Below are 24672 nucleotides of genomic sequence, written 5' to 3' on the forward strand. Positions count from 1 at the left end.
TAATTATTGGTATTCTTTGGTTATATTAGACCTGTTTCGAGTGCAAAATGACTTTGACTTAAGAAAATGCAAATCAAGGGGTCCTGGTGGCTCAGTCAGTTAAGTGGCTGCTTTTGGCTCAGGTTGTAATCTGGGGTCCTGGGGGGAAGCCCCACCTCAAGCTTCCTGCTCAGCAGGGAGCCTGCTTCTCTCTCTCTCTCTCTCTCTCTCTGTCTGCCTCTCCTCCCTGCTTATATTTTCTCTCTCTCTCTCTCTCTCTCAAATAAATACATAAATCTTTAAAAAATGCAAATCAAAACTGCAAGAAGATACTATTTTGCACCCATTAGGGTGGCTATTATTAAAGCGCACACACACACACACACACACCCCCCCCAAAGTAACAGGTGTTGACAAGGATGTGGAGAAATTGGAACTTGCGTGCACTGTTGGGGAGAATGTAAAATGGAGCAACCACTCTGGAAAACAGTGTGGATGTTCCTCAAAATGTAAAAAAAAAAAAAAAAAAAAAAAAAAAAAAGAATTACCATATGATCCAGCAATTCCACGCTGGGCATAGACCCAAAAGAATTAAAAAGCCGGGTGTCAGGGAGATGTTGGCACACCTATGCTCACAGCAGCATTATTCACAGCAGCCAAAAGATAGAGGTAACCGCAGTGTCTACCCAGAGATGAGTAGATAAACAAAATGTACTCTGTACATGCAGTGGAATATTTTTCAGCCTTATAAAGGAAGGAAATTGTGACGCATGCTGCGACATGGGTGAACTCTGATGCTATCATGCCAAGTGAAACAAGCCCGTCATCCCAAAAGGACCAATGCAGTGTGGTTCCACTTATATGCAGCACCTAGAGGAGTCCGATTCATAGAGCTAGAATGTACAAGGCTGGTTGCCAGCGGCCAGCGCAGGGGACAGGGGTACGTTAGTGTTGAGTGGGTACAGAGTGCCAGGTTTGCAAGATGGTGGCAGTGGTGCACCGCGCCGTGACTGTCCTGAGCGCCACTGAGCTATGCTCTCACCAATGGTTAAGATGTCTAAACTGTATATTGTGTATACTTTCCCCCCAGCTTAAGAAGAAAAAACCATCTCCTTTGACTTGCAGAAGAGGGGCTGCCCAGGGAGGTAGACCCTGGAGGAAGAGCTGTGTGTGGCCCTTTTCATTCTCACCCCACCTGGTTCCACCAAGAATGTGAGCTCTCTTGGTTTCGCTGAGTAAATCCTCTGCAGGGGATGATTCAGATGATGTCTGCAACTCATGTCTGCAACTCCGGGATTGCCTCCCGCCACCAGCATTGAGTTTAATCTGCAGAGGTTCAGATAAAGCCCTTGCCTGGAGCTGTTTCAGAGATGGATTAAAAGTGAAGAACCAAGGCCTGTTGTGGCACAGACAATGGGCCTGTGTTTCACAGACAGGAGAGGCCCCTGCCACTGGCCTTTGCGGAGACTCAGGCAGGTCTGAGCCCAGCCCAGCTCCCTGCTTGTGGAGTGTACGGGAATTCGCTTTGGAGCCCAACAGGCAGCCTGTTTCTTGGTGGTGACCCGAGAGCCATGGGTGTTTGTACTCTGTGACCAGCGAGGCTTCAGGTCCCTTCCTTCAAAGCCACAAAGGCCTCCCATGAGTAGGGTGAACCTGGAGTTGATGGTCCAAGTCCAGAGACCTTAAAAGAGAGGTTATTAAGAATTCAGCCAGAACGACAGGTGTATCCCAGGACTGTCCCAGGCAAGCTGGGACACGAGAGGCAGAGCGGGTCTGGTGCAGGAGTGGACAGTCCGCTCCCTCCCCCTGCTCCCAGCATCTCTGTGGGCAGAGGGTCTACTGTTCCTAGGCCTTTACTGTGCTCCTTTGATAGGGGCCTCCCTACATCCCGCGGTGAGCTCCTGTCTCTGGATCACTTGGACTGATGATGGAGAATTGCCTTTAGTTGAGCTGGACTCTGTCCGGGTAACACCACACCCCAAGGCCTGACCCCCAGGTCAGGGAGTGCCCCTTGCAGTCGTGGGTCAGCATCCCCTAGCACAGAACAATCTTAGGTTGCCACATAGTGTTCTTGATTGTATTTTTGGAAATTCCCATATTGGACATTTTGGTTGTTTCCAGTTTTTTTTTTTTTTTTTTTTACTATCCTAGATAAGGATGCAGTGATTAGTTTGGTGTGGTACAGATTCCTCCCTCTGGGCAAAGGAGGGAAATGATTTGCTAGGACAGATTTCCAGGAGACTAAATGGGTCAGGAGGGAGGGGTGTGTATGTTGTTTTGACCTGGCTGACATATTTATAGTCAAAGTTACTTTTCTAGAAGGGCTGCCCCAATTTATACGAAGTAGACCGACTTATCTCCTGGGTGTGTATGTGTATTTTTCCACATTTTCACTGGCCAAGGACAAGGATTGTTTAATCGGGGATTCCACTAGAACACCGTGAATGCTACTCCCTGCGGGGCTTCAGCTCCTGATCTCACTTGGGCACGTGGGAGGCTGGGACCACCAGCAGGGATTTCTGAGGAAGGGGTGTTCACGGGGCACGTATGACTATTACCTGCTCATGGGGTAGTGTCAAGGCCAGGTAGCTGGTAATGTGTACAGCTCTGCATCCTCCCCTAGTAGACTGCTGGCATGGCGCAGTCTACTGATTGGTCTTGTGTGTGGGCATGCCCAGTTCCCATCTTGGTTCCCATCTTCCCACCTTCTTCTTTCTCTCTCTCTCTCTTTTTTTTTTTTTCCCAAAAATACTTTTAAAACTATCACCTCTGGGGCACCTGGTGGCTCAGTTGGTTAAGTGTCTGCCTTTGACTGAGGTCATGATCCCAGGGTCCTGGGATGGAGCCTCACGTGTTGGGCTCCCAGCTCAGCAAGGAGTCTGCTTCTCCTCCCTCTATCCGTCTCCCTGCTTGTGGTCTCTTGCCCTATGTCAAATAAATAATATCTTAAAAAAAAAATTCCCTCTATTGGGGTGTAATTTGATAGAATAATACCCATTTTTGGGATTTTGGGGTTTATAGTTTTCATTAGTTTTAGGACTACTTTGACCATTATTTCTTCGAATATAACCCTCTTCCCCTTTTTCTTCTCCGATTCCTGTTGTCTCATAGGTCACTGAGGCTCTGTTTAATTCCTCCCACACCCTACCCTTTAGTTCAAATAGTGTCTATTGCTTTGTCTTCAAGTTGACTCATCTTTTCTTCTACAGTGTCTAATTCACCCATCTAGTGAATTCTTCATTTCCAGTGTTGTACTTTCTAAAGTCCATTTGGACTTTCTGTTCTCTGTTTCTTTCCTCATGTTTGTATTTCCCTTTATAATCCCCCAGGATATGTGCAATATCTGTTTTCATGTCTTAGCTAATTACACCTTCTCTGTCCTGATTGTATCCTTTTCTAGTTACTGAATATTTCTCCTTGTTATAGATCATGTTTATTTCCCTCCTTGATTATCTAGTAATTTTTTTTTTTTTGTATCTTAAGTAGGCTCTATGCCCAACGTGGGACTTGAACTCACAGCCCTGAGATCAAGAGTCCCACTCTCTTCAGATACTGAGCCAGCCAGGCGCCCCTGTCTAGTGACTTTTGATTAGATACTAGATGTAGTTTTTTCACTGAAGCATTCCTCCTGTTTTGGTCAGCTCAGGGTGCCATCCCAAAATACCATCGACTTGTTGACTTAAAGGACAGAGGTTTAATCTCTCACATTTCTGGAGGCTAGAAGTCTGGGCTTGGGGTGCTTGGCATGCTTGGGTTCTGGTGAGGCTCTCTCCCTGGCTTGCAGATGGATGCCTTCTTGCTGTGTCCTAACATGGCAGAGAGAGCTCTGGTCTCTCTCCCTCTTTTTTTTTTTTTTTTTTTAAAGATTTACTCATTTATTTGTTCATGAGAGACACTGAGAGAGGTAGACACAGAAAGATGGAGAAGCAGGCTCTCTGCAGGGAGCCCAATGTGGGACTCAATCCCCTGACCTGGGATCACGACCGGAGCCTAAGGCAGATGCTCAACCACTGAGCTACCCAGGCGTCCCGGTCTCTCTTCCTCTTAATAAGGATACAAATATTGGAGGCTCCTCTCTCATGACCTCATCTAACCCTATTACCTCCCAGAAGCCCACCTCCAAACACCATGTTAAGAGACTTAGGGCATCAACATACGGATTTTGAGGAACACAACATCTCGTCCGTAACACTCCCTTAATAGTCTTCTGACTCTGGCATTTTTTGTTGTTGTTGTTGTTGTTAACTATTGTGTATGCGATTCATTCATGCTGTTGTATGTAGTGGATCATTGATTCTCACTGCTGTAAAATACCGCATCGTGGAAATGTATTATTTGGAATTTTTACAGTTTTAGACTATTTATTACGACCTGTTTAGGTACTATAAAGACAGTTTAGGTTGGATACTTGAATTATAGGGGTGCCCCGGGGTTCGTGTGCCAAGCTGAAGGAAATCCTGTCTTTTGTCTCGAGGTCCAGATGGTTGCAGTGTGATAGTCCAGTGCAGGACTTGGCTGACTGTGGCCTGCAGGCCTGGTGCTCTGCCGGTTTATGTACCTACAACTTTATTGGAACACAGCCTTGCCTGTTTACTTATTACCTATGGCTGCTTTCCTGCTATAAAAGCGGTATTGAGTGGTCGACACAGAGATTATCCAGCACAAAGCTGAAAATATTTACTATCTGGCCCGTTACAGAAATACCAGCTTCTGGCCTAGTATTTTGGTCTTCTCTGCACTGTCCTCACTGAACTGTGCCAGCAGTGGTAGAGACTGGGGTGAAGGTGGGGCCGAGGCTGGTTTGGGGCTTCTTCTCTCCATGGCCTGGAGAGCTGCCTATAACCTCCCTTGGATGACTCTGCCTTTCCTCCTTCCTTCCTTTGGGAGGTCTCGGCACAGTTATTCCTGGGCGGGGCTTGGTGGGGGTGGGTTCTCTGTTATCTGGAAATGCAGAGACATCTGTGGAAACTGCCCCAGAGTCCTCTGGGTAGTCCTTACCCCTCCTCACTGGGGCCCCTAGCATGTTTGTTGGTTGTGTTGGAAAGGGCACACATGCTGCTTATTTTCAGAACCACCCTTCCGGCAGGAGGAAAAGCTGGTGTGTGATAGCTGTGTGACCCTGTGCAAGGCACCATCCTGCCCTGGGCCCTGGTTCCCTCTGTAATGAGGAAGCTGGGCTGCAGCATCCCTTCTGGCTCCCAGACCTTCCAGACTCCCACTGAGAAGTGGCTTAGTTTAGACTCTTTGAATGTGGGACTATATGACAGTGGTATTCCCTGAACTGTACGGGGTTCAGAGTGGCTACAGTCTTGAGGGATGAGGCTTCCTAACCCCGACAGGTATATCTTGAGACTCACTCTCAGCCCAGGGTCAGGTTGGGTTACAGTCTGTGCCCACTGGTGTCCTTTCTGGCCAATAATTTGAATTGTTGGTGTTTTAAGTGGCCACAGGCATCTTTGGTGTTTTTTGAACTAACCAGGTCTAGAGTCAGGATTCCCTATCCCGGAGAGTGCCAGGACCATGGGATTTCCACCTGCCTAATGATTTAGATGGCAGAGCTTAGGCAGTGGGAGGTGTATAGACCGTTGGAGGTTATTGGCCTCCCAGCTGCTCAGTTTTGCAGATTGGCAAACTGAGCTCCAAGAGAGGGATGTTTTGCTCAAAGCCACAGGGTGAATTAGAAACAGAGCTGACATTGTGTTCTAGCTGCTTCCACTCTGTCCTATTTTCTTTCCATCATTCTTTCTTACTTTGCTCAAAAACCCTTTCAGAGGCTCTGTTTCCCTAAACTCTATTTCACTGTTGTCTCTGAGATCTAATGAAACAGATGCCCCTGGAAAGGAGGACTTTGTCTTAGGACGAAGACTGGAGCTCGGAGTTATTGGGGGTGGGTGACGCGGAGAGTCTTTAGGCCAGCAAATATTGGTGGCATCTGGAAGGCCCCTCGATGTCTCTGCTCTGTGCCCCTCCCGTGCAGGAGGTCAGAGCTCCCTTGGACTGACTCCATGCCCTGGGGTAAGCAAGTCACTTGTGATACTTCCTTCAATCCTTACAGCTCTCCTATGACCCAGGAAAGGCCATTTTGCAGAGGAAATCACAGGCACAGAGGAGTTCCTGGACTTAGTACCAAGTCCAGTCACCAGGAAGTTACAGAGTAGAGACTGGAACTAGGACCAGCTGACTTGTGCTGTTTGTTCAGCACTGCTCTGGCCTTGAGTTTTGGCTTACTCTTGGGTTTCCTTCTAGCTTTTTTTTTTGTTTGTTTTGTTTTGTTTTTTAAGATTGATTGACTGATTGATTCATGAGACACACAGAGAGAGGCAGAGACACAGGCAGAGGGAGAAGCAGGCTCCTTACAGGGAGCCCAACGCAGGACTCGATCCTCAGACTGGGGTCACGTCCTGAGCCGAAGGCAGACGCTCAACTGCTGAGCCAGGGGACCCAGGCATCCCTCCTGTTTTTTACTCTGGGACTCCCATAAGCAGCTCTGTGAATGTCAACCTCTGACAGCCAGGGGGCTTGCAAGAACCAGAGGCCAATGGGGCAGACCCTGAGAGGGTCGCATTGCCACTGCTGATTTGCCTTGAGCTCACTGCAGAAAGGCCTCTGAGGCCTGCAAGAATTGCTGAAGTACCTTTATAGACGCCGAAATGCAATCATACAAGAGGCCCAGGCCACTAAATCGTGGGTGATGGGGGCTGCTTTTGAGCTGCAGGTGTTGGACCCCCCCTCCCGTCCAGCAAGGACTGGCCAGGTAAATCAGAATGGATCTACACTTCAGTTGTTGTTCTTTGACCCTATTTGGGTGAAGTGTCACAGGCTTGCTCACATGGTGAGTGGATTCCATGCAGCTTCCAGCCCAGAATGCCAGAAGAGTATCCTCACTTCCACAGGGGGGCTTTGCCTAGGGTGGAGAGATCAGTAATCTGGACAGTGACACTCAGAGGCCCTGCTTCCTGGCCACAGAATGATCTCACCACCTGAGGATATGGGTCCTTTGGCTTCAGAGTTGCACAGCCCAAAAGCCCCTTCTGCAGAACTCCCATGCCGTGGGGTCCCTGGGCCTGCTTTTTGTGCAGGAGGTCTCAGGCTGCCCTGTGGGTGTTGGGATAATGTACTTTCAGGACGGTCAGAGACACCCAGGGTTGTTTTTATTTTTTATTTTTTTAAGATTATTTATTTGTTAGAGCACAAGCAGGGGGAGCAGCAGGCAGAGGGAGAGCAGAAGCAGGCACCCTACTGAGCTCCCCTCAGGAGCCTGATGAGGGGCTTGATCTTAGGACCCTGGGATCATGACTTGAGCCAAAGGCAGACGCTTAACTGACTGAGCCACCCTGGTGCCCCCCAGGTTTGGTTTTCATTCAGTCTGGCTGTGTGACTTTGGGCAAATAACCAAATGCTTCTACATCTGAGCTTTCCTGTTTGAAAAAGAGGGTAATAGTAGCAGTGTGATGGGGTGTGAAAGGGGTCTTTTAAGTGTATGAAGTGTTTAATGCACTGCTCAGCACCCAGGAAAGAGCAGTACTGCTTGCCGTTGTGACCACCTGATGGTCCAAGGCCGGCCTCCCTTTGCCCTTAGTGGGAGTTAGGCCCCATCTTTTGGGAGGGGATTTAATCAGGTCATGAAAGAGAGACAAAGAAGGTTAGTCTGAGGCTGGAAAGCACCCAGCTGAACTGTCGCTCCCAGATGGTTGGCAGCCAGGGACAATAGCCCAGCCCTGGACCATCTGCCCCGGAGAGATCAGGGAAGAGGCCCCATTGGAAGCTGGGTGAAGCCTGGCAAGGGTCCTGGCCTGGCTCATGCACGGGGCTGTTCGGTGAGCTCCCAGACACACCACTTCCCCTGTCTGGTCCTTCCTCAGGCTCATCTCTAAAATCGGTCCCCAAAGATCCTGAACCCACGATGTGCCATGTGATTCCCCCCACCCTGCTGGTTCCTGTCATTCTGGTGCAAGTTAACGTTAGCTATTCCTTTAAATCAGAATGGAAAAAAAACATGACCCCCTTTCTTAGTCCCCAATCATTGCAAGAGAAGGAAATTGGTGCTGCAGCAGAGGGAGTTGGCCATGACTCAGCCAGGGGTCTCTGAGGAGCAGGAGTCTCTCCCCACCCTCCATGGTAGGCAGGCTGTCATAGAACTCGGTTAGGCAGGGGCTGCAGTGCTGCTGGGGACACTGGATGAGGCATAGGGCGCGACAACCTCCAGGACAGCTTCCTGTCCTGCTCCTGATGCCTCTGTAGAGGGCCTGGCTGTGCATTGGGGCCAGGCGGAGCTTTCACTTGGCCCCGTTTGCTCTGAATGCATTTGGAGGGAATGAGACTCGGCAGCACGTCTGGGAGAGAGCTGGGAGCACGGGCAGAGGCCGCCCCGGTCTTGGAGCCCTGGTGACTCACGCACTTGCACCTAGCCCGTGCCGACTACAGCCACGCCCTTGTGCAGGCTCGTGGGATGCAGCCCTGAGCAAAACAGTACGCGTGTAGGTAGACATATGGCTCGTGTGGTCTAGGGTACGTGCCACGAAGGAAACCAAGCGGGAAGGAGGTCAGGAGGGAAGGGCGGAGAGCTGTCCTAGGATGGTAAAGGGAAGCGCCTCTGAAGAGGTGAACCGACGGCGGCGTGAAGCGAGGCAAGCCCGCAAGGGACATGGTGGAGGTACATTCTAGGCTGATGGAAGAGTGTCCAGGCCTTGAGGCAGGGATGAGTTTGGTGAGTTCCAGAAACAGAAGCAATGCCAGGTGGGCCTGGAGCGTAGACGTGTGCGGGCCAAAGCCTGGCCGCGTAGGCCCTTGTGGGCCTTCAAGGAGTTTGAATTTGATCCTAAGCGTGAAAGGAAGTAACTCGGTGAGTTTCGAGCAGGGGGGTTACCTGAGCTGTTTCTAAAGGATGGCTCCAGTTGCTTGGGGAGCCGGGAGGAGGCCCCTGCAGGGTGGACCATGAACAGGTGCGAGCAGAGGGCAGGGAGGAAACCGGCCAGAGGCATTACTCGTTCTGAAGGTAGAACCAACAGAGGGCAGGGAGATTGGCGGTCAGAGGGAAAGAGAGGCATCAAGCGTGACGTGCAGGTTTTCTGATCGAAACTGAGTTGAGTTGGCTGTGGTGCCGTTTAATGAGAAGGGGGAGGGTTGGCGGAGCTGGTTGGGGCAGGGGGAGAGCAAGGCTCCGTTTGGGCACGTGGCAGGACTGAAATGTCAGCTGTCCGCCGTGCACAAGTCAGGTGGGCCTCAGGTGCTCGGTTTGGGAGGTGGATCCGTGGGTGAGCTTGTAGAGTGTCTCAAGCCATGTGAATTACGGCCTCCTCTAGAGAACCCGGCGGGGGGGGGGTGTCCCTGATGGAGGCTGAGCCGCAAGAGGGACCAGTGCTTCGTGTCGGCAAAGCTGAGCGCCTCAGGACAGGAGGGGATGGCCGGCTGTGTGTCTGGTCAGGTTAAATCAACTGGGAAAAAAGACCTGACCTCCAGGGCTGGCAGGAGGCTAAGTCACCGGGGACCTCAGGCGGTGGGGGCAAGGCTGCGGGCTGGGTGGTCAGTGCTTGGCCACACTCAGGCTTGCCTGCGTCAGACACTTGGGGCGGGAAAGGAGGTGCTCATGGGTCCCACCCTAAACAGTGGGCACGTCAGCATTTTCTGAAGTTGTGTGATTCCGAAGAGGTGGCCATCTCCTGGGGCTTTCTTGAAGGGGCCTTGCCTGCCCACCCCAGGCCCCACCCGGGGCCGGGAGCAAACAAAGGAGGCAGGGATGTCTTGAAGGGTGAGGGTGTGCCTTGGAGAGGTGAGTCCTAGACCAGCCTAGCCCTGCTGTTTGTCAGGAGGTCCTGGTGAACGGCAGGCAGGTGCCAGCGGCCTATAAAGTACTTAAGCAGAAAATCGGGCAGCTTAATTTTCAGAGACCAGGTGTTTTGTTTTATATGGAAAAACCTCTGGTTTAGGAGCCTGTGGGGTGTATGCGGTGGGGGGCGGGGAACCCTTTCCGTTATGGTGCACGTGAGGCAGCACCTGGTCCCAGTGGGGTCGGGGGGCGCCTTTTCTGGGGTGGACGCGTCCTTAGGCACAGGCCTGTTTTAATTCAGTAACTAATAACCCAGGACCATGGAGCACAGGTGTGCCCCACGCAGCGTGTAGGTGCCACGGGCCCTGCGTCCCCCGCAGTGGTGCCCAGTGCTCTGGAGAGAGGCTCACCTGGCCCGGGGAGCCTGTGAATGCACCTGTGGAGCTGTCACGGTGCCCCAGATCCTGCACCAAGGTGAGCCGAGGGGCTTTCGGATCACAGAAGAAACAGGGCAGGGCCTGATGTCTGCGACTCTGGCCTCCAGGCTCTGCTCTGGCTTCTTCCTCTCTGCTCTCTGGGGCAGGGGGCCACTGTGGGTGAAGGAGTTTGTCCAGGGGTTCAGGGAAGGTAGGTGTGGGTTATGCACAAAGCATGGCCTTCCCTCGGCTCTGGGGTAGAGTTCCCGTCACCTGCAGGGACTGGGGGCTGCCTTGCTCCTGTTCTGCCTGCAGGGACATTTGTCGGGAGCGACCCTTGACTAGTGGTGTGGATGCTCCTCTAAGAAGTACGTTCATGGTGCTCATTTCGAATCTAACCTCTCTCTCTCTCTCCCTCCCTCCCTCCTTCCCCACTTGTCTCCCCCCCACTGCCCCGTTCCTCCTCTGCTTAGTTGGCTGGAGTTGTCTTCCTTGGAGTTGGACTGTGGGCATGGAGTGAAAAGGTAGGTGTCCATGTTACCAGGACGGTAAGCATCAGGGAGCCCGGACCAGGTTTGTTCAGCTTTAATTGTTGCTTCATCCAGACTCCTCCCCAATGAGCACTCCGGCACACGGTAGTGGCTTGCCCTGGGCCTGGCTCTGCGTCCCCGTGGTGGGGTCACTGCTGGGGGCCACGGCTGGGCTGGGCTGGTTGGGCTTTTGAGGTCCGCGAGTGTGGGGAGCCTGTTGTGCTGTTCCCAGAAGCCTCAGGTGGCCTGGGGGCTTGTGTGCAGCTGTGTCCAGGGCGGGCCTGGGGCCACCTCTGCTCCTGTCTGTGCCTCCGGGAGCCAGCAGGTCCCTGACCACAGTTGTGTTGATTCCTGTGTTCTTGTCCTTCTGAGGGCAGGGGCAGGGCTGTGTTACATGCCCCGTGGGTGCCCTGAGGGGTAGAGCCAGGTCCCTACACACCTGGGAACCTCCCGGCCCAGCCTGTGCAGGAGAGGTGAGGTGGGCAGACCAGGGTCTTCCTGTCCAGAAGGACAAGGGCTGGTGTGAGGAGCATGGGGCCAGGCAGGAGGTGGTGGGAATTACAGCATCCTCTTGGGCCTCAGGCACGGAACCTTCCTTTGCTTCCAGGAGAAGGAGGCGGGAGCACTAAAAGATCTACAGGTTTTCTTGCCATGGCCTTAGGAGGTGAATAAGGCCTGCCTTAGGGTTGGGGCATCTTCAAGGTAGCCTGTGAACCCCTAAAGGTCAGGGGCTGAAGTGCAATATCGCTTTGTCCTGCTGACCGTCTCTCAACCCTGTCCCTGCAAACCGTGACTCATAGCGCCACCGTGTGGCCATCTGAGCAGCAGCAGCTCCTCCAGCTGAGCCCCGAGCCGAGACCTGGGTGCCCCCGGGTGCCCCTGGGTGCCCGGACGGGTGGCTCCTCTCTCTTCCCTCCTTTGAACCCTACAGGACTGCTCTGTCCCTTTTGGTTCTCACCAGCCACACGGGACTGTATGTATTTAAATTAGTTAAAATGAAACCAGTTAAGGTTCCGTTCTTCAGTTCCACTCAGGTGCTCACTAGCACGGGGACCAGTGGCTACCATTAGGGACAGTGCGGGTGTAGAACACCTCCCATGATCACAAAGGGTCTTGTGGACGGCGCGGCCTTCGCCTGCCTTTGGTGGGCTTTTTCCACAAGAGTGTGCGCAGGATGGTGGGGTTCTCCAAGTGGCCTAAGCCGCCACATAGCCAGAGGCCAGGGTGAGGCTCTGGCCCCTAAGGTGCCTTGACCAGAGGCCTCAGGGGTCCCCAGGACCCCTTCCACTCCAGGCCTGGCATAGGCACCCTGCAGTCTACAAAAAAAGCTTGGAGTGTGCCTGGGGAGGGACTCACAGCCAAGGCGCAGCCCAGGATTGGTGCCTGTGAGGGCCCTGGAAGCCAAGGTGGGCAAAGATCAGGGGGCAGGGGCTGCGCTCTGTGCTCCGGCCTGGCTTTGAATGAGAGGATGGAGCCTCAGAGGACAGGTCCCTGTCCTTATTTTATCTTTGGATACAACCAAGCCCCCCTCCCCACGAGGCACCCTTGACTCCCTGAGGCTGATGCTGTCTCTGCCTCTTTCAGGGGGTGCTTTCTGACCTCACCAAAGTGACCCGGCTGCATGGGATCGACCCTGTGGTGCTGGTCCTGATGGTGGGCGTGGTGATGTTCACGCTGGGGTTCGCTGGCTGCGTGGGGGCCCTGCGAGAGAACATTTGCCTGCTCAAGTTTGTGAGTAGCCCCAGATCCAGGGGTGGGGGGGGGGGGTCAGGGAGGTAGGGGTGAGGCCTTTGCTGGGCAGGCTTGTGAAAGCTTACGTGGTGGGGGGGGGTAGCTCTTGTGGGCCCCCGAGGCCCCGGCAGTGTGGGGAGGATGCAGCCCTTGTTGGTACCTTGCTTCCCACCGAATGGTAGGCCACGGGGAAGCTGTGGGCCAAGCTGGCTCCCCGGCCCTGGAGAAGCCGGGCCCCCCGGGGTTCAGCTCCCTGAGGGAAGGGGTGGCTGGGCAGCCAGCTCCTCGCCCCCTCCCCTGCGTCCTGTTTCCCTCAGAAGTTCCAGAAGTTTGAAACGAATTGTTTGTTTGCTACTCACCTTTGCCCTTCTTGGCTAAGATCAAAAGATGTTGCCAGTAAAGTTAGGAAATCGGTTCCCTCCTCCAGGGTGTGTAAATCTGTTGGGATGTGCGGTGCAGAATCCTTAATTTCCTGCCAGAACCGCCAATTACTAAGAGTTTGGTTTTATATTTAGATACAAATTCACATTGAAATGCATTCAGTTAAAATTAAATAGCACCTGGTGGGGAAAACACATAATCGTGTTTTGCAATATATTATTTGTGGAATTTATTAGATCAAGCCTTCTCTTCCCTGGGCTTAATTTAAAAAGCAAACACGTGGGTTTTTTTTTCCCTCATTTTTTTTTTCCTCCTCTTAAAAATATATTTAGTGCCTTCCTTCTCTGTGAGCGGTGATTGCGGTTTGGAGGGCCCTGTGTGTACACCCGTCTGTGTGTATGTGCGGGTGCTTTCCGTGTCCTTGACCTTCGGCTGCTGTGGCATGGCTGCTTACAGCGCAGGGTGACCGGTGATGGCAATGGTCGGGAGAACTCACGCACTGCTGGCCAGATGTCTGCCAGGTGGGGGGTGCGGGTGCGGTGGGCCCTTGCAGAAGAGCAGCACTGTTGTGCCCAGGGGCGCTGTGCTTCTGGAGAGGTCTTGCCACACACAGGGTGGGTAGTGGTAAAGAGCCCTGCCGGGGAACTCACGTGTCCCTCGTGAGCTGTGTATACTCAAGCAATCTACCTGCCTGGGTGACCCTCAGTTTCCTTTTCCTTAATGTGTGGGCGACGCATTAGATTTCTAGCAGCTTGGATGGTTGTGTGTGTGAGGAAAGTGGTCAGAGCCTGTGTCTGGGGCACAGCCCTAAAGGAGCCAATAGCCTGGTGCGGGGTAGGTTAACCATCCCTTACTGGGATGAGGCTTCCTTGTGGGGTAGGGGGGCTACATCACAGGAGAGGGGTGAGGCAGTGGCCTGGAGCTTTCTCGTCCTTTCCCTCCTCTCTTACCAGCACTGTCGTGATGTGGGTGGGGATGCATGTGTCCACTTAGAGCTGGGGCAGGGTTGCCGGCCAGGACCCAGGGATTCCTGGGGGCGCCAGCGCTGGTCTCCTGGATGTGGAGCCCACTCGCCTTGTGGCAGGCGTCGATCCTGGGTCCCGCGAGGTTTCCCCTGGCTGGAGGCTGCAGGTGTCATAACTCTCCATCGGGTTCTTGTCCTCGTGCAGTTCTGCGGCACCATCGTGCTCATCTTCTTCTTGGAGCTGGCCGTGGCCGTGCTGGCCTTCCTATTCCAGGACTGGGTGAGGGACCGGTTCCGGGAGTTCTTCGAGAGCAACATCAGATCCTACCGGGACGACATTGACCTGCAGAACCTCATTGACTCCCTTCAGAAAGCGGTAGGCACCCCTGCTCTGGGTGCCCTGGTAGAGCATGGGGGTCCCCAGTGGTGCCTGCTGCTCTGGGCACACGTGCCTGGCTAGTGGGAGGTGCGCCTCCCGGCTCTGGTCGGTTTAGCTTTGGCTGCTGGTGCCTGCGCACTGGCACAGGCGTGTTCGAAGTGTGTCTGCCCCCATCTGCAGGAGGCAGGCATCTAGCCGCCCTGGCGCCCTCCCCCAGGGGCCCAGGCCCCTCCGCCCTGGCCAGGTGGCTGCAGGCCCCCAAGCGCTGTGCGTACCCAGGGACGGGTCGTCCCCTCCCCTGGCGCGTGACTCACCGTCTGAGGCTATTCCTGTCCACTTCCTCCCCGGGACCTTTTCCCCTTCCTGTTGGAGAGGGCAGACCTGCCTGGAGGAAGCTTCCCCAGATGGCGAGGAATGTGACCTCCCTGGAATATGTCCCCAGGGGCCTGGCTCAGCCGTCCCAGGCCTTGGCCTTTACTGCAGCTGGCCTCGGTCCCCTGCGTGCGGCTGCACCTGGAGGCCTGGACCGCAGCGTCCCCGCCCCGGGGCACCGCTCCCCGCGTGTCTGATCCTCTGCGCGCTGCCGGAAAACCTCGTTTCCTCGGGGACTTCACATGGAACACTTTGGTTCTGAGAAGAAAATAATCAAGAAAGCATTAAAAATAACTGTGGTCTGCTCTCATGTTCCCTGAAACTTGTTTACCCTTCTGTCCTGTATCCCGGCATCTGGCAAAACCACGTCGGGGCCAGGGACCTTTCCCACGTTGGAATAGTGACCTGCATTCATCTGCGAAAGCCCCAGCCCCACCATTTCCGACCCTCCCTCCCCACCATCCCTCCCGAGCCTCCCCATGCCGGTCCCCATTGGCACATGGCTTCCCTGGCCTTGGGGAGAGCCTTGGGGATGTGGGGGCGTGGCTGTGCTGTGGGGGCGTGGCCTGCAGTGGGTGGAGCCCGGCCGTGGGGGCGTGGCCTGCAGTGGGTGGAGCCCGGCCGTGGGGGCGTGGCCTGCAGCGGGTGGAGCCCGGCCGTGGGGGCGTGGCCTGCAGTGGGTGGAGCCCGGCCGTGGGGGCGTGGCCTGCAGTGGGTGGAGCCCGGCCGTGGGGGCGTGGCCTGCAGCGGGTGGAGCCCGGCCGTGGGGGCGTGGCCTGCAGTGGGTGGAGAGCCCTGCTGCGGGGCGTGGCCTGCAGTGGGATGTGCCAGTTGGGTGGGGTTGCTTGGGCATGGGCGAGCCCGAGCTGTGTGATGTGCCCATGCAGTGGGGCGAACCCCCGCCACGTGGGCCTCATTGTTAGTGTTCTCCAGTGTCGTCCTTTCCTCTTGAAAAGAAATTCTGCAGGGGTATTCAGTAAATTGTGGAGACTCCTCATGCTGAAATATTCGGTATTCATTAAAGCAGCTGGAACCATGGCAGGGTAGACGGCCGGGGGAGACGGCATTTTATCTTAGAAATAAAAGAAGACAATCAGAAATCCTGGTTGTGTATTTGTTGTGATCACGGCCACAGCCGTGTCAGCAGTAAGGACACGTGTAAAAATGGGAGTCCACTCCTGGTCGGGGATGCCGTTGACCTCACACTGCTGTTTTCAGTGTGTTTGGATTCACAGTTTTTTGGACAAATGGCATTTCTCTTTGTAACTATACCAGATGATGGGGGTAGTGGGAAGGGGAGGGCAGGGACCCCAGGTTAGGGGGGCAGAGTAATGATTATGTTACTGTTCATTCAACTGCGACTGTTACGTCGCAGTTCTGTCCTTGGGGTCTAGCAGCTGTTTTCTGTAAAGAGATACATTAAGGGAACCAAGGTCAAGTTGGAAAGGTCTCTGGGAGGAAGACACTCACTGCCCACTGTCCTACGAGAGAACTGCATCAGAGGTCCTGTGTGGCCTCAGACGGGAGTGAGGAGTCCGCTCTGGGCTGAGGGGAGCGGAGGAAGGGGACGCTCCGGGGAGGCTCTGGACCGGAGTGCTGTGTCCTGGCGGAGCCAGTGCTGCGTGCTGGATCCAGGAGTGGTCATGGCTGAGGCTCCTGGTTTCCTTCTTTAAAGGCTACCTAGGTGACCACGCCCCACATCTCCGTGCATGCGGGAGGTCAGTGGGGGGCCCTGATTTGTCTGTGTGGTATGTGGGGCAGCGCTTAAACCTCGAATCCCTGATCCCCTGTGGGTGGTCACAGCCCTGGCTCTGAGCCAGAGTCCCCTGACAGCTCTTGGCTTTTGTGATCACAGAACCAGTGCTGTGGGGCCTATGGCCCTGAAGACTGGGACCTCAACGTCTACTTCAACTGCAGTGGTGCTAGCTACAGCCGCGAGAAGTGTGGGGTGCCCTTCTCCTGCTGTGTGCCGGACCCTGCGGTGAGTCGCCTGCCCGGGGCTCGCCGAGCAGTTTCTGGCTCTCTGAGCGCTCTGGGCTGCTTCTCTGCTCTGCTCTGCTCTGCTCTCTCTCCACCTACCACTGTTGGGCTCCTGCAGCTCCGAAATCCTATATGTATAAACCCCAGGCACATTTTTGCATGGCCTGCCCTGGCTCTAGTGTTCTGGGTGAAGCAGGGGAAGATTAGTAGGGTCCCTCCCTTGAGGGGCTCTGCCTCAGGGCACCTGAACGCAATGCTCTAAGTGTGGTGAGCCCTGGGACCCCTCTTCACTGTTCACTGGAGGAAATGGCCAGTGCACAGAAGCCCCCACTGGGGAGGTGGGGGTACTCTCCATCTGGGGGCGGGGGGGAGAAGTGTCTCCTTTCTTCTTCACCTGTTCTCATTTCCAGTCCATGGCCCAGGTCCCTGGGTTCCAGAAACAGGGCTCTTGGGATGACTTGCAAAGGAGCACTGAATGTTTGGCAGAACTGAGTCCTTTACAGCTCTTGTGCTCAGCTGTGCCTGGTACTGGGCCCTGGGGCTCTGGGCAGGCAGGGTGTAGCCACTGTCACACAGCTGACTCCCCAGCCCAGGAGAGGCTCGGGTTTGCTGTGGCTGCACAGCAGGCGCCCCGGGTCCCCACTGTGACCGTGAAGTATTAAGCCAGTAGAATTTACATCTCCCAGCACAGGCAAGGGCAGACTATGACCCATGCGCTGGACCCGGCCTGCTCTCTGTTTTTGTATGGTCTGTGAGCCAAAAATAGTTTCAGCCATTTTTAAGTGGTTGACAATCAGTGAAAAGAAGGATAATATTATGTGACAGGTGAAAATTTTATGAAATTTAAATTTCAGCATCCATAAACAAAGTTCTACTGAAATACGGCCACACGCATTCGTTTATGTATTGTCTGTGTCTCCTTTCATGCTACGAGAGCAGAGGTGAATGGTCGCTACATACACGGGCCTCCCTCACACACACAGTAGGCCACTTTGTCCTAGTCTGAAAGGTTAGTTGGCATTGGGATTAAAGGATATGAGCTTTAGTGGAATTTGAACAGGTGTTTGCTGATGTTCGGTTGGAACTTTTCTAGAGCCTTCTACCTGACTTCTTAAGAGAATGAGAACAAAGATGACCGTTTTTTCCTGCTTTTCTTACAGCAAAAAGTTGTGAACACACAGTGTGGCTATGATGTCAGGACCCAGGTGAGTGCATACGACTTGGAGCTCGTCAGGTTTATTCCCTGTGGTCCAACTTCCTGATTTAGCACAAGTGCAAATTGGAGTGGGTGAGACTAGGGGAGGTGCCATCTAAGCGGGGAGCGAGCTGAGTAGGAGCCGCTGGCAGTAAGACTCTGGGGAACAGTGATGGGGTGATTCCCAGCCCCGTGAACCGCAGTCACAAAATCTAGCAGTTGCTGCATTAGTGGAAAGAGGTCAGATGAGAGTTTGGGGAACAAAGGCTACATTTTTAATGGCTCCTTGGGGGGATCCCAGGAGGTGTCTATTCTATAGCAGTTCGGGATGAAGCTTCAGGAGCACATGGCTTGGTTTAGCCACCATATGGAGGTGGGGTGACAATAAGGAAGGAGATGGATCTTATGGTAGGAGAAAGGCTCAGTCCCCCAGGACTTTCTTCAGGCTGCAAGGGGCGTGGAGTGGAGAGAAGTGAGTACCCCCCACCCCACACACTGCTTGGTGGCCTTTAGTGGTATGAGTGACTACTGTTCTGAACGAGGGGACTTGGGGCATCTCCAGGTGCCCCTCCTGATGGCCATAGACACCAGGATATGTGCCTCCGGTTTGGGAGACCTGAAGCCCTTCTGTAGGGACCTCTGTCCGTTGCACAGGGGCGGGCCTGTACCAACCTCGGCCTTTCATTGTCGCTTGCATTAGATTCTAGGGCTGTCATAACCCAAGTCCCGCAGATTGTGGCTGAAACAACGAAAACGCTCCTCTGAACTTGAGGTTCGAAGGTCATCAGGGTGTTGGGAAGGTTAGTCCGAGGCCTCTCTCCTTGGCTTGTAGGTGACTGCCTTCTGTGTGTGTCCCCACATGGTTCTCCCTCTGTGTCTTGTGGGGTCCTGATCTCTTTCTTTAAGGACCCCAGTCATATTGGATTAGCACCCACCCTAATAATCTCATTTTAATTTGTTTGCCTCTTCTTTTCCATATATTTGTCGTTCTCTGATGGAGTTAGTTTGTTTAGCATCCATCCGTGTTGTTGCAAAGGGCAAGATTTCATTCTTTTTTTTATGGCAGAATACTATTCCACTGTACAAATATACCAAATTTCTTTTTTCTTTTTTTGCCGTATATCTAGGATTAGAGTTTGGTGTAGAGCCAGAATAATGGTTAGGGTTAGGGACGTTTTGAGTGTGTGTGCCTATTGTCTGGTGGTTCAGAGACCTCTCCAGAGGGAGAACTTGAGAGTTAGGGTTCTGGTTAGGGTTAGGGTTTGGGTATGTGCCTGGTATCCTGCAGTTTAGAGACCTCTGTAGAGGGGTGTTTTAGGGTTAGGGTTAAGGGTTGTATTACTTCTTTTAAACCCTGTCTCCAAGTGCAATCAGGTTCTAATGAATTGGGGGTTAGGACTGCGACATCTGAATTTTAGGGGGACCCAGTTCAGCCCCTAACCCCATTAAAACGGATTACTGTCCCATCAGTGTTGCCATGGGTGAGGCTGTATGTGGGCAGGTGGGGGTGAGGTGGGCCCTGTGTGCTGGAGGCACCTCCCCTGTGCCTACTGAGCCTCCGCTAGGGAGCAGGATCAGAAGGATCAGAAGTCCCGTTGGCTGAGGACTGTTCCTGCTGGCTCTGGAGCCCAGCTCAGCTGGGCAGGGGCCACACTCTGGGAAGCCACTCTTCCCTCCTTCCCCAGCCAACTGCTCTGACTCAGAATATGCTGAAGGCCCTTCTAGTTTTTCTCTTTAAAGGGGCATCTTCCTTCTCGGAGCCCCCAGGCCCCTCCCTGTCCTTCAGATGTGGGCTCAGGGCGTGTGCCAAACCAGTCCCCCTTTCCGTCTGGGGAGGGCCTCACAGGAGTGGGTAAAGACCACCGGCAGGGAGCCTTCGGGCAGGGTATGAGAGGTGGGTGGACACTGAGGCAGGTGGGTGGCAGGTGTCCTGAAGAGGTCGTCTGTCCTTGGCACCTGCCTTCCCGCACCCTGGCTCCCACCGAGCTTCCCCCTGCCAGCCTCAGGAGCCCTCTGGGGAGCCCGGGTGGGGACATCCTGCATGTCTTGGGCTCAGGTCGCTGTGTTGTTTCCCTGCAGCTGAAGAGCAAGTGGGACGAGTCCATCTTCACAAAAGGCTGCATCCAGGCGTTGGAGGGCTGGCTGCCGCGCAATATCTACATCGTGGCAGGCGTCTTCATCGCCATCTCCCTGCTACAGGTTCGTCCCCCCTGCCCTTCATGGCTTTCTTTGTCCTTGGGGTTCACACCTGTGTGTTTGAACCAGATTTCAAATGTGGGAGGACTGGTGGCCAAACAGTGGGTTGGCTGGCTGGTGGCTGCCAGGAGAACTGGGGGGGTGGGGGGTGGAGGCAAGAACTCGGCACGTCAGAGAAACCAGGAGGTGTCCGGGGTGCTCAGGGCTTCGGAGGAGAAGCTGGCAGTGCCCAGGCAGCCTCTGGGACAGCTGCCGCCACTGCATGGAAAGTGCATTGTTTAGCTGTTCTGTTGCCGTGTAAAGGGGGCCTGGTGTGGCCGCGGTGCCGCCAGCCATCCCTGCACCCCTTCCTCCTTGGCCCCTCGGTGTGTGTTGAGTGATCTCAGATGGAGGCTTAGACACAGAAGCATCTCGAAAAGGAAAGAACTAATTTACTTGCCAAATGGGCAATCAGACTTCAGAAGGGCTGGCTCATCAAATATAAACCGCAACTGGAATTTAAAGGGGAAATAAAAAAAGCCAATTTCCTAAGGTTTCTGAGTTCATGTTAGTCTGTTCCTGGTAGAGAAACCGTCTTCCCACGTGATGATTCTGGTCACCGAGGTCAGACGGCAGGCAGCACAGCTAAAATCAGGGAGGACCTGGTTTTTATGGTGGAAACCAGGTTTACAGGAAACATCAAGATTTATTATTTTATATCAAAACCAGTCAGGTGACCCTGCTATTTTTTCAGGTACGTGGTATTGACGTGTCTGGTCCTGTTGGAGGCCGGGCTTCTGTGCTGCCTGCCGTTTGCCCCAAACTTCTAGGCCCCACGGATATAGCAAAACAGGCCCCAGGACTTGCTGTTTCCTGGTGGGTGGGTGTTGTCTTGGCGTCGACCCAGTCATCCTCTCTGTGCCGGGTCCTCAGTCTCTGCAGTGCGGGCCTGGGGCTGCTGTGCAGCGCGGGGTGTCCTGCACACCTCGGGCTCTGCGCCTGCCCTCTCCTGCGGGCCCCACCACTGATAGGCTCTGCTGGCTTTGGTTTCAGATATTTGGCATCTTCCTGGCGAAGACCTTGATCTCGGACATTGAGGCGGTGAAGGCAGGCCATCACTTCTGAGGAAGAGAAGTGAGCAAGCAGAGCTGAGCCGTGCCGTGGAGGCCAGAGCCCGTCGCTGTTGTCAACTGGACATCCAGAGGGTGAGAAGTGGATGCACCGAGCCAGAGCCAGCACCTGTCTTCGGCATCAGCGTGACATGACCTCTCTGTTTCTGTTTGCTGCTGCTGAAGACTGAGGAGCCCCCTCTTACCTGCACAGACTTGTGATGGGGACCACTACCCCCCCACTCGGGGTCTACCCAGAGACAGAGAACATGTCTTTAAGTGAGGGTGGCGACCCTGGGGGACAGAGGCTCCCCTGGCTGTGAAAAGGGCCTGACTCAGTTCTCCCGGAGACTAAGTGTGTCTGCAGGGCACCCAGGCCTCCCCACTCGTGTCATCGGGTCATCGGTGCTGCCCCGGAGGGCAGCCACATCTGCTGTGAGCGGGACATGGGGGGGTGGCCCAGCAGACATGGACAAGGCTCGTCACAGCAGCAGCTGGGCGCTGCCTGGAGTCGGGCAGGGGAAGGGGCACAAGTGGACCATGGCACTGGGGCCTGTGGTGTCTGCACAAGTCGGGGAGTGTTTGCAGGATCCTCAGCCATGTTCAAGTGAGCCTGAGCCATGTGTGGACTGGTGCCACGGAGTGCCTCCTCTGCTGCCCCTCCCAGGGCAAGAACTGCCTCCACTCCACAGCATTATGCCCCGATGGCCCGGGGATGGGGAGCACGGGCAGGGTTCTCCTCTGAGAGTCGGCGCTCCCTTTCTTAAAGCGTGTAAATAGTTTATTTATAGGGATAAGAATGTTCTCACACCATTTCTTCATTTCCTCTGGCCTCCCCTGCAAGCAGCCTTACACGGGGTCTGGGACTGAAGCCATCCCTTTCAGTTCCCTCAAGTGTCTCAAGAACCAACCCCATCAACTTCTCCTTTTCATCCCTAACAACCCGGGTGCCCATACACGCTCCCTCTTCCCCTGTGCACCCCGGCTCACATGCATCCACTCCCCTCCCCAGCTTGGCCTCACTGTCTTCTGGTCTTGGTGCTACTGAAACCGTCACCCGGAACTTGAATCCTGACACACACACCCCTTCTCCCCCATCCCCCGGCAAGGCCAGGGAGCCCCAGCCAGAGGCGGCCAGCCCGGAACCTTCGACCAGGGCTCCCGTCGAGGCCATGTGCTAAGGGCCGCTGGCCGGCCTGGCATTTGCCTCTCCCTGGAGAGTGAAACTGCAGCCCCGCCCCTGTGTGGAGCCGCAGGCCCCAGCCTGCAGCCGTGTAGGAGCTCGGGATAGTGTTGATTTTTTTTTTTTTGCTAACTTTTGTGAAGGCCTCCCTCCACTGTCCCCAATGAGGATACCTGCCGTGACCATGTCCACCCCTCCTGGCAGGGCTATCCTGGGGCTTGCTCTTGGAAATGAAGTCTGTCTTACGTACTGAATGGTCCCCCTCCACCCCCGCCACCCCCGACCTCCCCGCTAGGGATAGCTGGGATGTTTGTGCATCTTTGGCTGGGCTACTTTCTAATGCTTTTCTGGATCTCGTACCAGTTCTGTCCTCATCGTTCAGGGATTGAGTGCTACCTTCACTTACTTGCTGACGTGTACATGCTAGTATGGTGTATACTGGTGGGTGTTTGTTGATGATGTTATGAGTTTTTGTTTTTTTACAATTTTCTCTGTAGAATAGAGGAAGAAGAATGCTTGTGTTTTCATGAAGTGAGATGCTTTTCTTTGACTGCCAAACTCTTTTATGGAATATATCTTTATATTAATGCTGTCGTCTCGGTGGTTTTTGTCTCGAGTGCCATCAGGATGGCATTAGGCATCGCAGTGGGAAACCCGGCTGCCAAGGGAACCAGGGGATTGGATGTCGCTAGACATGACAGGACGGTGGATGGCAAAGGCAATCTGTGGTTGGCACAGTCTGAAATAACTGTCATCAAGTGATTGTCTTTTATTTTATTTATTTTATTTTTTTAAGTGATTGTCTTTTAGATTCTGTGTGCCACTTTCAATTTTCCTTTGAATGGAGGTTACGACTGGAACAAGTGGGTTTGTGGGTTATGCCCAGCTAGGAGCATGAAGCAAACGTTGACTTTGTAGGCCAGAGGAAAAGCATTAGGCTACCTCTGTTCAGCCCCGGGCAGTCCGATCCAGCCAAGAGAGCTTGGGGACACTGGGTGGGAATCTGGGCCTGCTGCTCACGAGTGTGGCCTGGACCTACTGTCCCGTCTGTGAAGGGTTAGTGGCCTTGCCCACCTTGCCATGTACCTCTGACCCATCCTGCCCCGGGGAGATGGTGGCACAGACCGTCGCTGCTGGTACATGGACTCCTGAGAGCTCAGCTTCCCGGACAGCTCCTGCTGGCCCACCTGTCGAGGTCAACCTGGTGGCTGGACCCCTTGCGAGTCTTGGCAGCTCACAGCCCAGCTCAAGGTGAGGACTCCCTAAACTGTGGTAACTTGTCCTATGACTTTTTCAGAAGTTCAGTTTGTTTTTCAATTAGTTGACAAAGCTGGCCGTTTCAGCATCCCCTGTGACTCGGCGTGGTTGGCTGAGAGGAGAGGGGAGGCCCAGCGGAAGGGGTGCAGGTGGGGCCAGCTCCAGCAGACCATTCCCCGCTCAGGCCCCGCTCCCTGCCTTCCCAGACCCCAGGGAGGCCAGCGTGACCACGTCGCCTGCTCGCCCCCACGTACTCCCCGTAACCTTCCTGGCTCTTCCCTTACCCTCCCCGTGCCCCTCCTGCACGCCCTCTTCTCAGGACTCGGCTGCATCGTTTTTTCTCTCCCTCTCATACCATCACTTGTTTCCCCATCCCCTAAAGCTTGCCCTGGCCCCCTTGCCTGCCCTCCTTTCCTTTCGTGGGGAGGCTCATTGTCTGGGCTCTTTTACCCCTGTCTGCTCGTCCAGGCCCCCAGCGCTGTTGGCGTCTGCAGCACCCAGTACTCTCTCTGGACCATCCTTTGCTTCTGTAGCCCAGGCTCACCAGGTCTCTGACCCTCGCCTGCCCGTCCTTGTCACACCTGCCACTGCCCGGCTCCCCAGGCTCCAGGGGCGGCCCTTGCCCCAAGGCAAGGCTGTAGGCTGGGCAGAAAAACCATCTGTGCTGGTGCTCTGGAAGCCTGGGCTTGGTTTCCCCCACGATTAACGATAAAAATGAATTGGATACAGAAGCTCCTGGGACATAGGAAGTGCTCCGGGTACTTAACAGTTAAACTCGGTCACCAGAAAGCTCCAAGGAAGCTGTTTTCGTGCCCAAAATGTGAGACTCAGCGAAAGGGGAATTCCTGTTGAGGATTTGGAAGCTCTAGATTCAAACTCTGGAAGCCTGCCCCAGAACCTGTACCCATTAGAGTAGGTTTGGCGTCTGCTCCCTCTGACTTTGGAATTTCGGCTCCTGCTGAGCAAAGCCACACCAAGGGCAAGCCTGGGAAGAAGCAGTTTCCTGAAGGTTGTCCGGCTAACAGGGCTCTGGGGCGGCTCAACAGGCGTTTGGAGGAGGCAGGGGAGAGCTCGTTCATGCATCTGTACCTGGATTTGAGAGAATATGGGGCTCAGCTTTGCTCCCAAGACCCTGGCTTTGGGCAGCAGGCTCACTTCCCTGCAAGGCCAGAGCTGCTGTCCACCAGGCAAGCCCACAGAGGTCTTTCCGCAGGGGGTGGTCTTTCCCACGCGGCCTTCTCTCCAGGGGATGCTA

The 24672-nt window shown here is 54.4% G+C and overlaps 1 protein-coding gene and 1 long non-coding RNA gene across 5 annotated transcripts in view; one reads left to right on the forward strand and one right to left on the reverse strand.

Moving 5' to 3' along the window:
* Positions 1 to 22747, forward strand: part of TSPAN14 (tetraspanin 14) — a 55316-nt gene extending 32569 nt beyond the window's left edge. For all 4 annotated transcript variants that reach the window (XM_025434283.3, XM_049109085.1, XM_049109084.1 and 1 more), the window contains exons 3-9: positions 10635 to 10685; positions 12276 to 12422; positions 13973 to 14143; positions 16374 to 16499; positions 17659 to 17703; positions 19773 to 19892; positions 20922 to 22747. In XM_025434283.3, coding sequence (XP_025290068.1) covers positions 10635 to 10685; positions 12276 to 12422; positions 13973 to 14143; positions 16374 to 16499; positions 17659 to 17703; positions 19773 to 19892; positions 20922 to 20993 — 732 coding nt within the window. In that variant the 3' untranslated portion in view covers positions 20994 to 22747. The remainder of the gene's footprint in view (positions 1 to 10634; positions 10686 to 12275; positions 12423 to 13972; positions 14144 to 16373; positions 16500 to 17658; positions 17704 to 19772; positions 19893 to 20921) is intronic.
* Positions 10732 to 13973, reverse strand: LOC125754960 (uncharacterized). The gene is made up of 2 exons (XR_007410179.1): positions 13754 to 13973; positions 10732 to 12894 (listed from the first exon to the last, which is right to left on the reverse strand). It is a non-coding gene; the product is annotated as an uncharacterized LOC125754960 (long non-coding RNA).
* Positions 22748 to 24672: the final 1925 nt, after the last annotated feature.

The sequence above is a fragment of the Canis lupus genome, chromosome 4 (assembly GCF_003254725.2).
Source record: "Canis lupus dingo isolate Sandy chromosome 4, ASM325472v2, whole genome shotgun sequence".
NCBI lineage: Eukaryota > Metazoa > Chordata > Mammalia > Carnivora > Canidae > Canis > Canis lupus.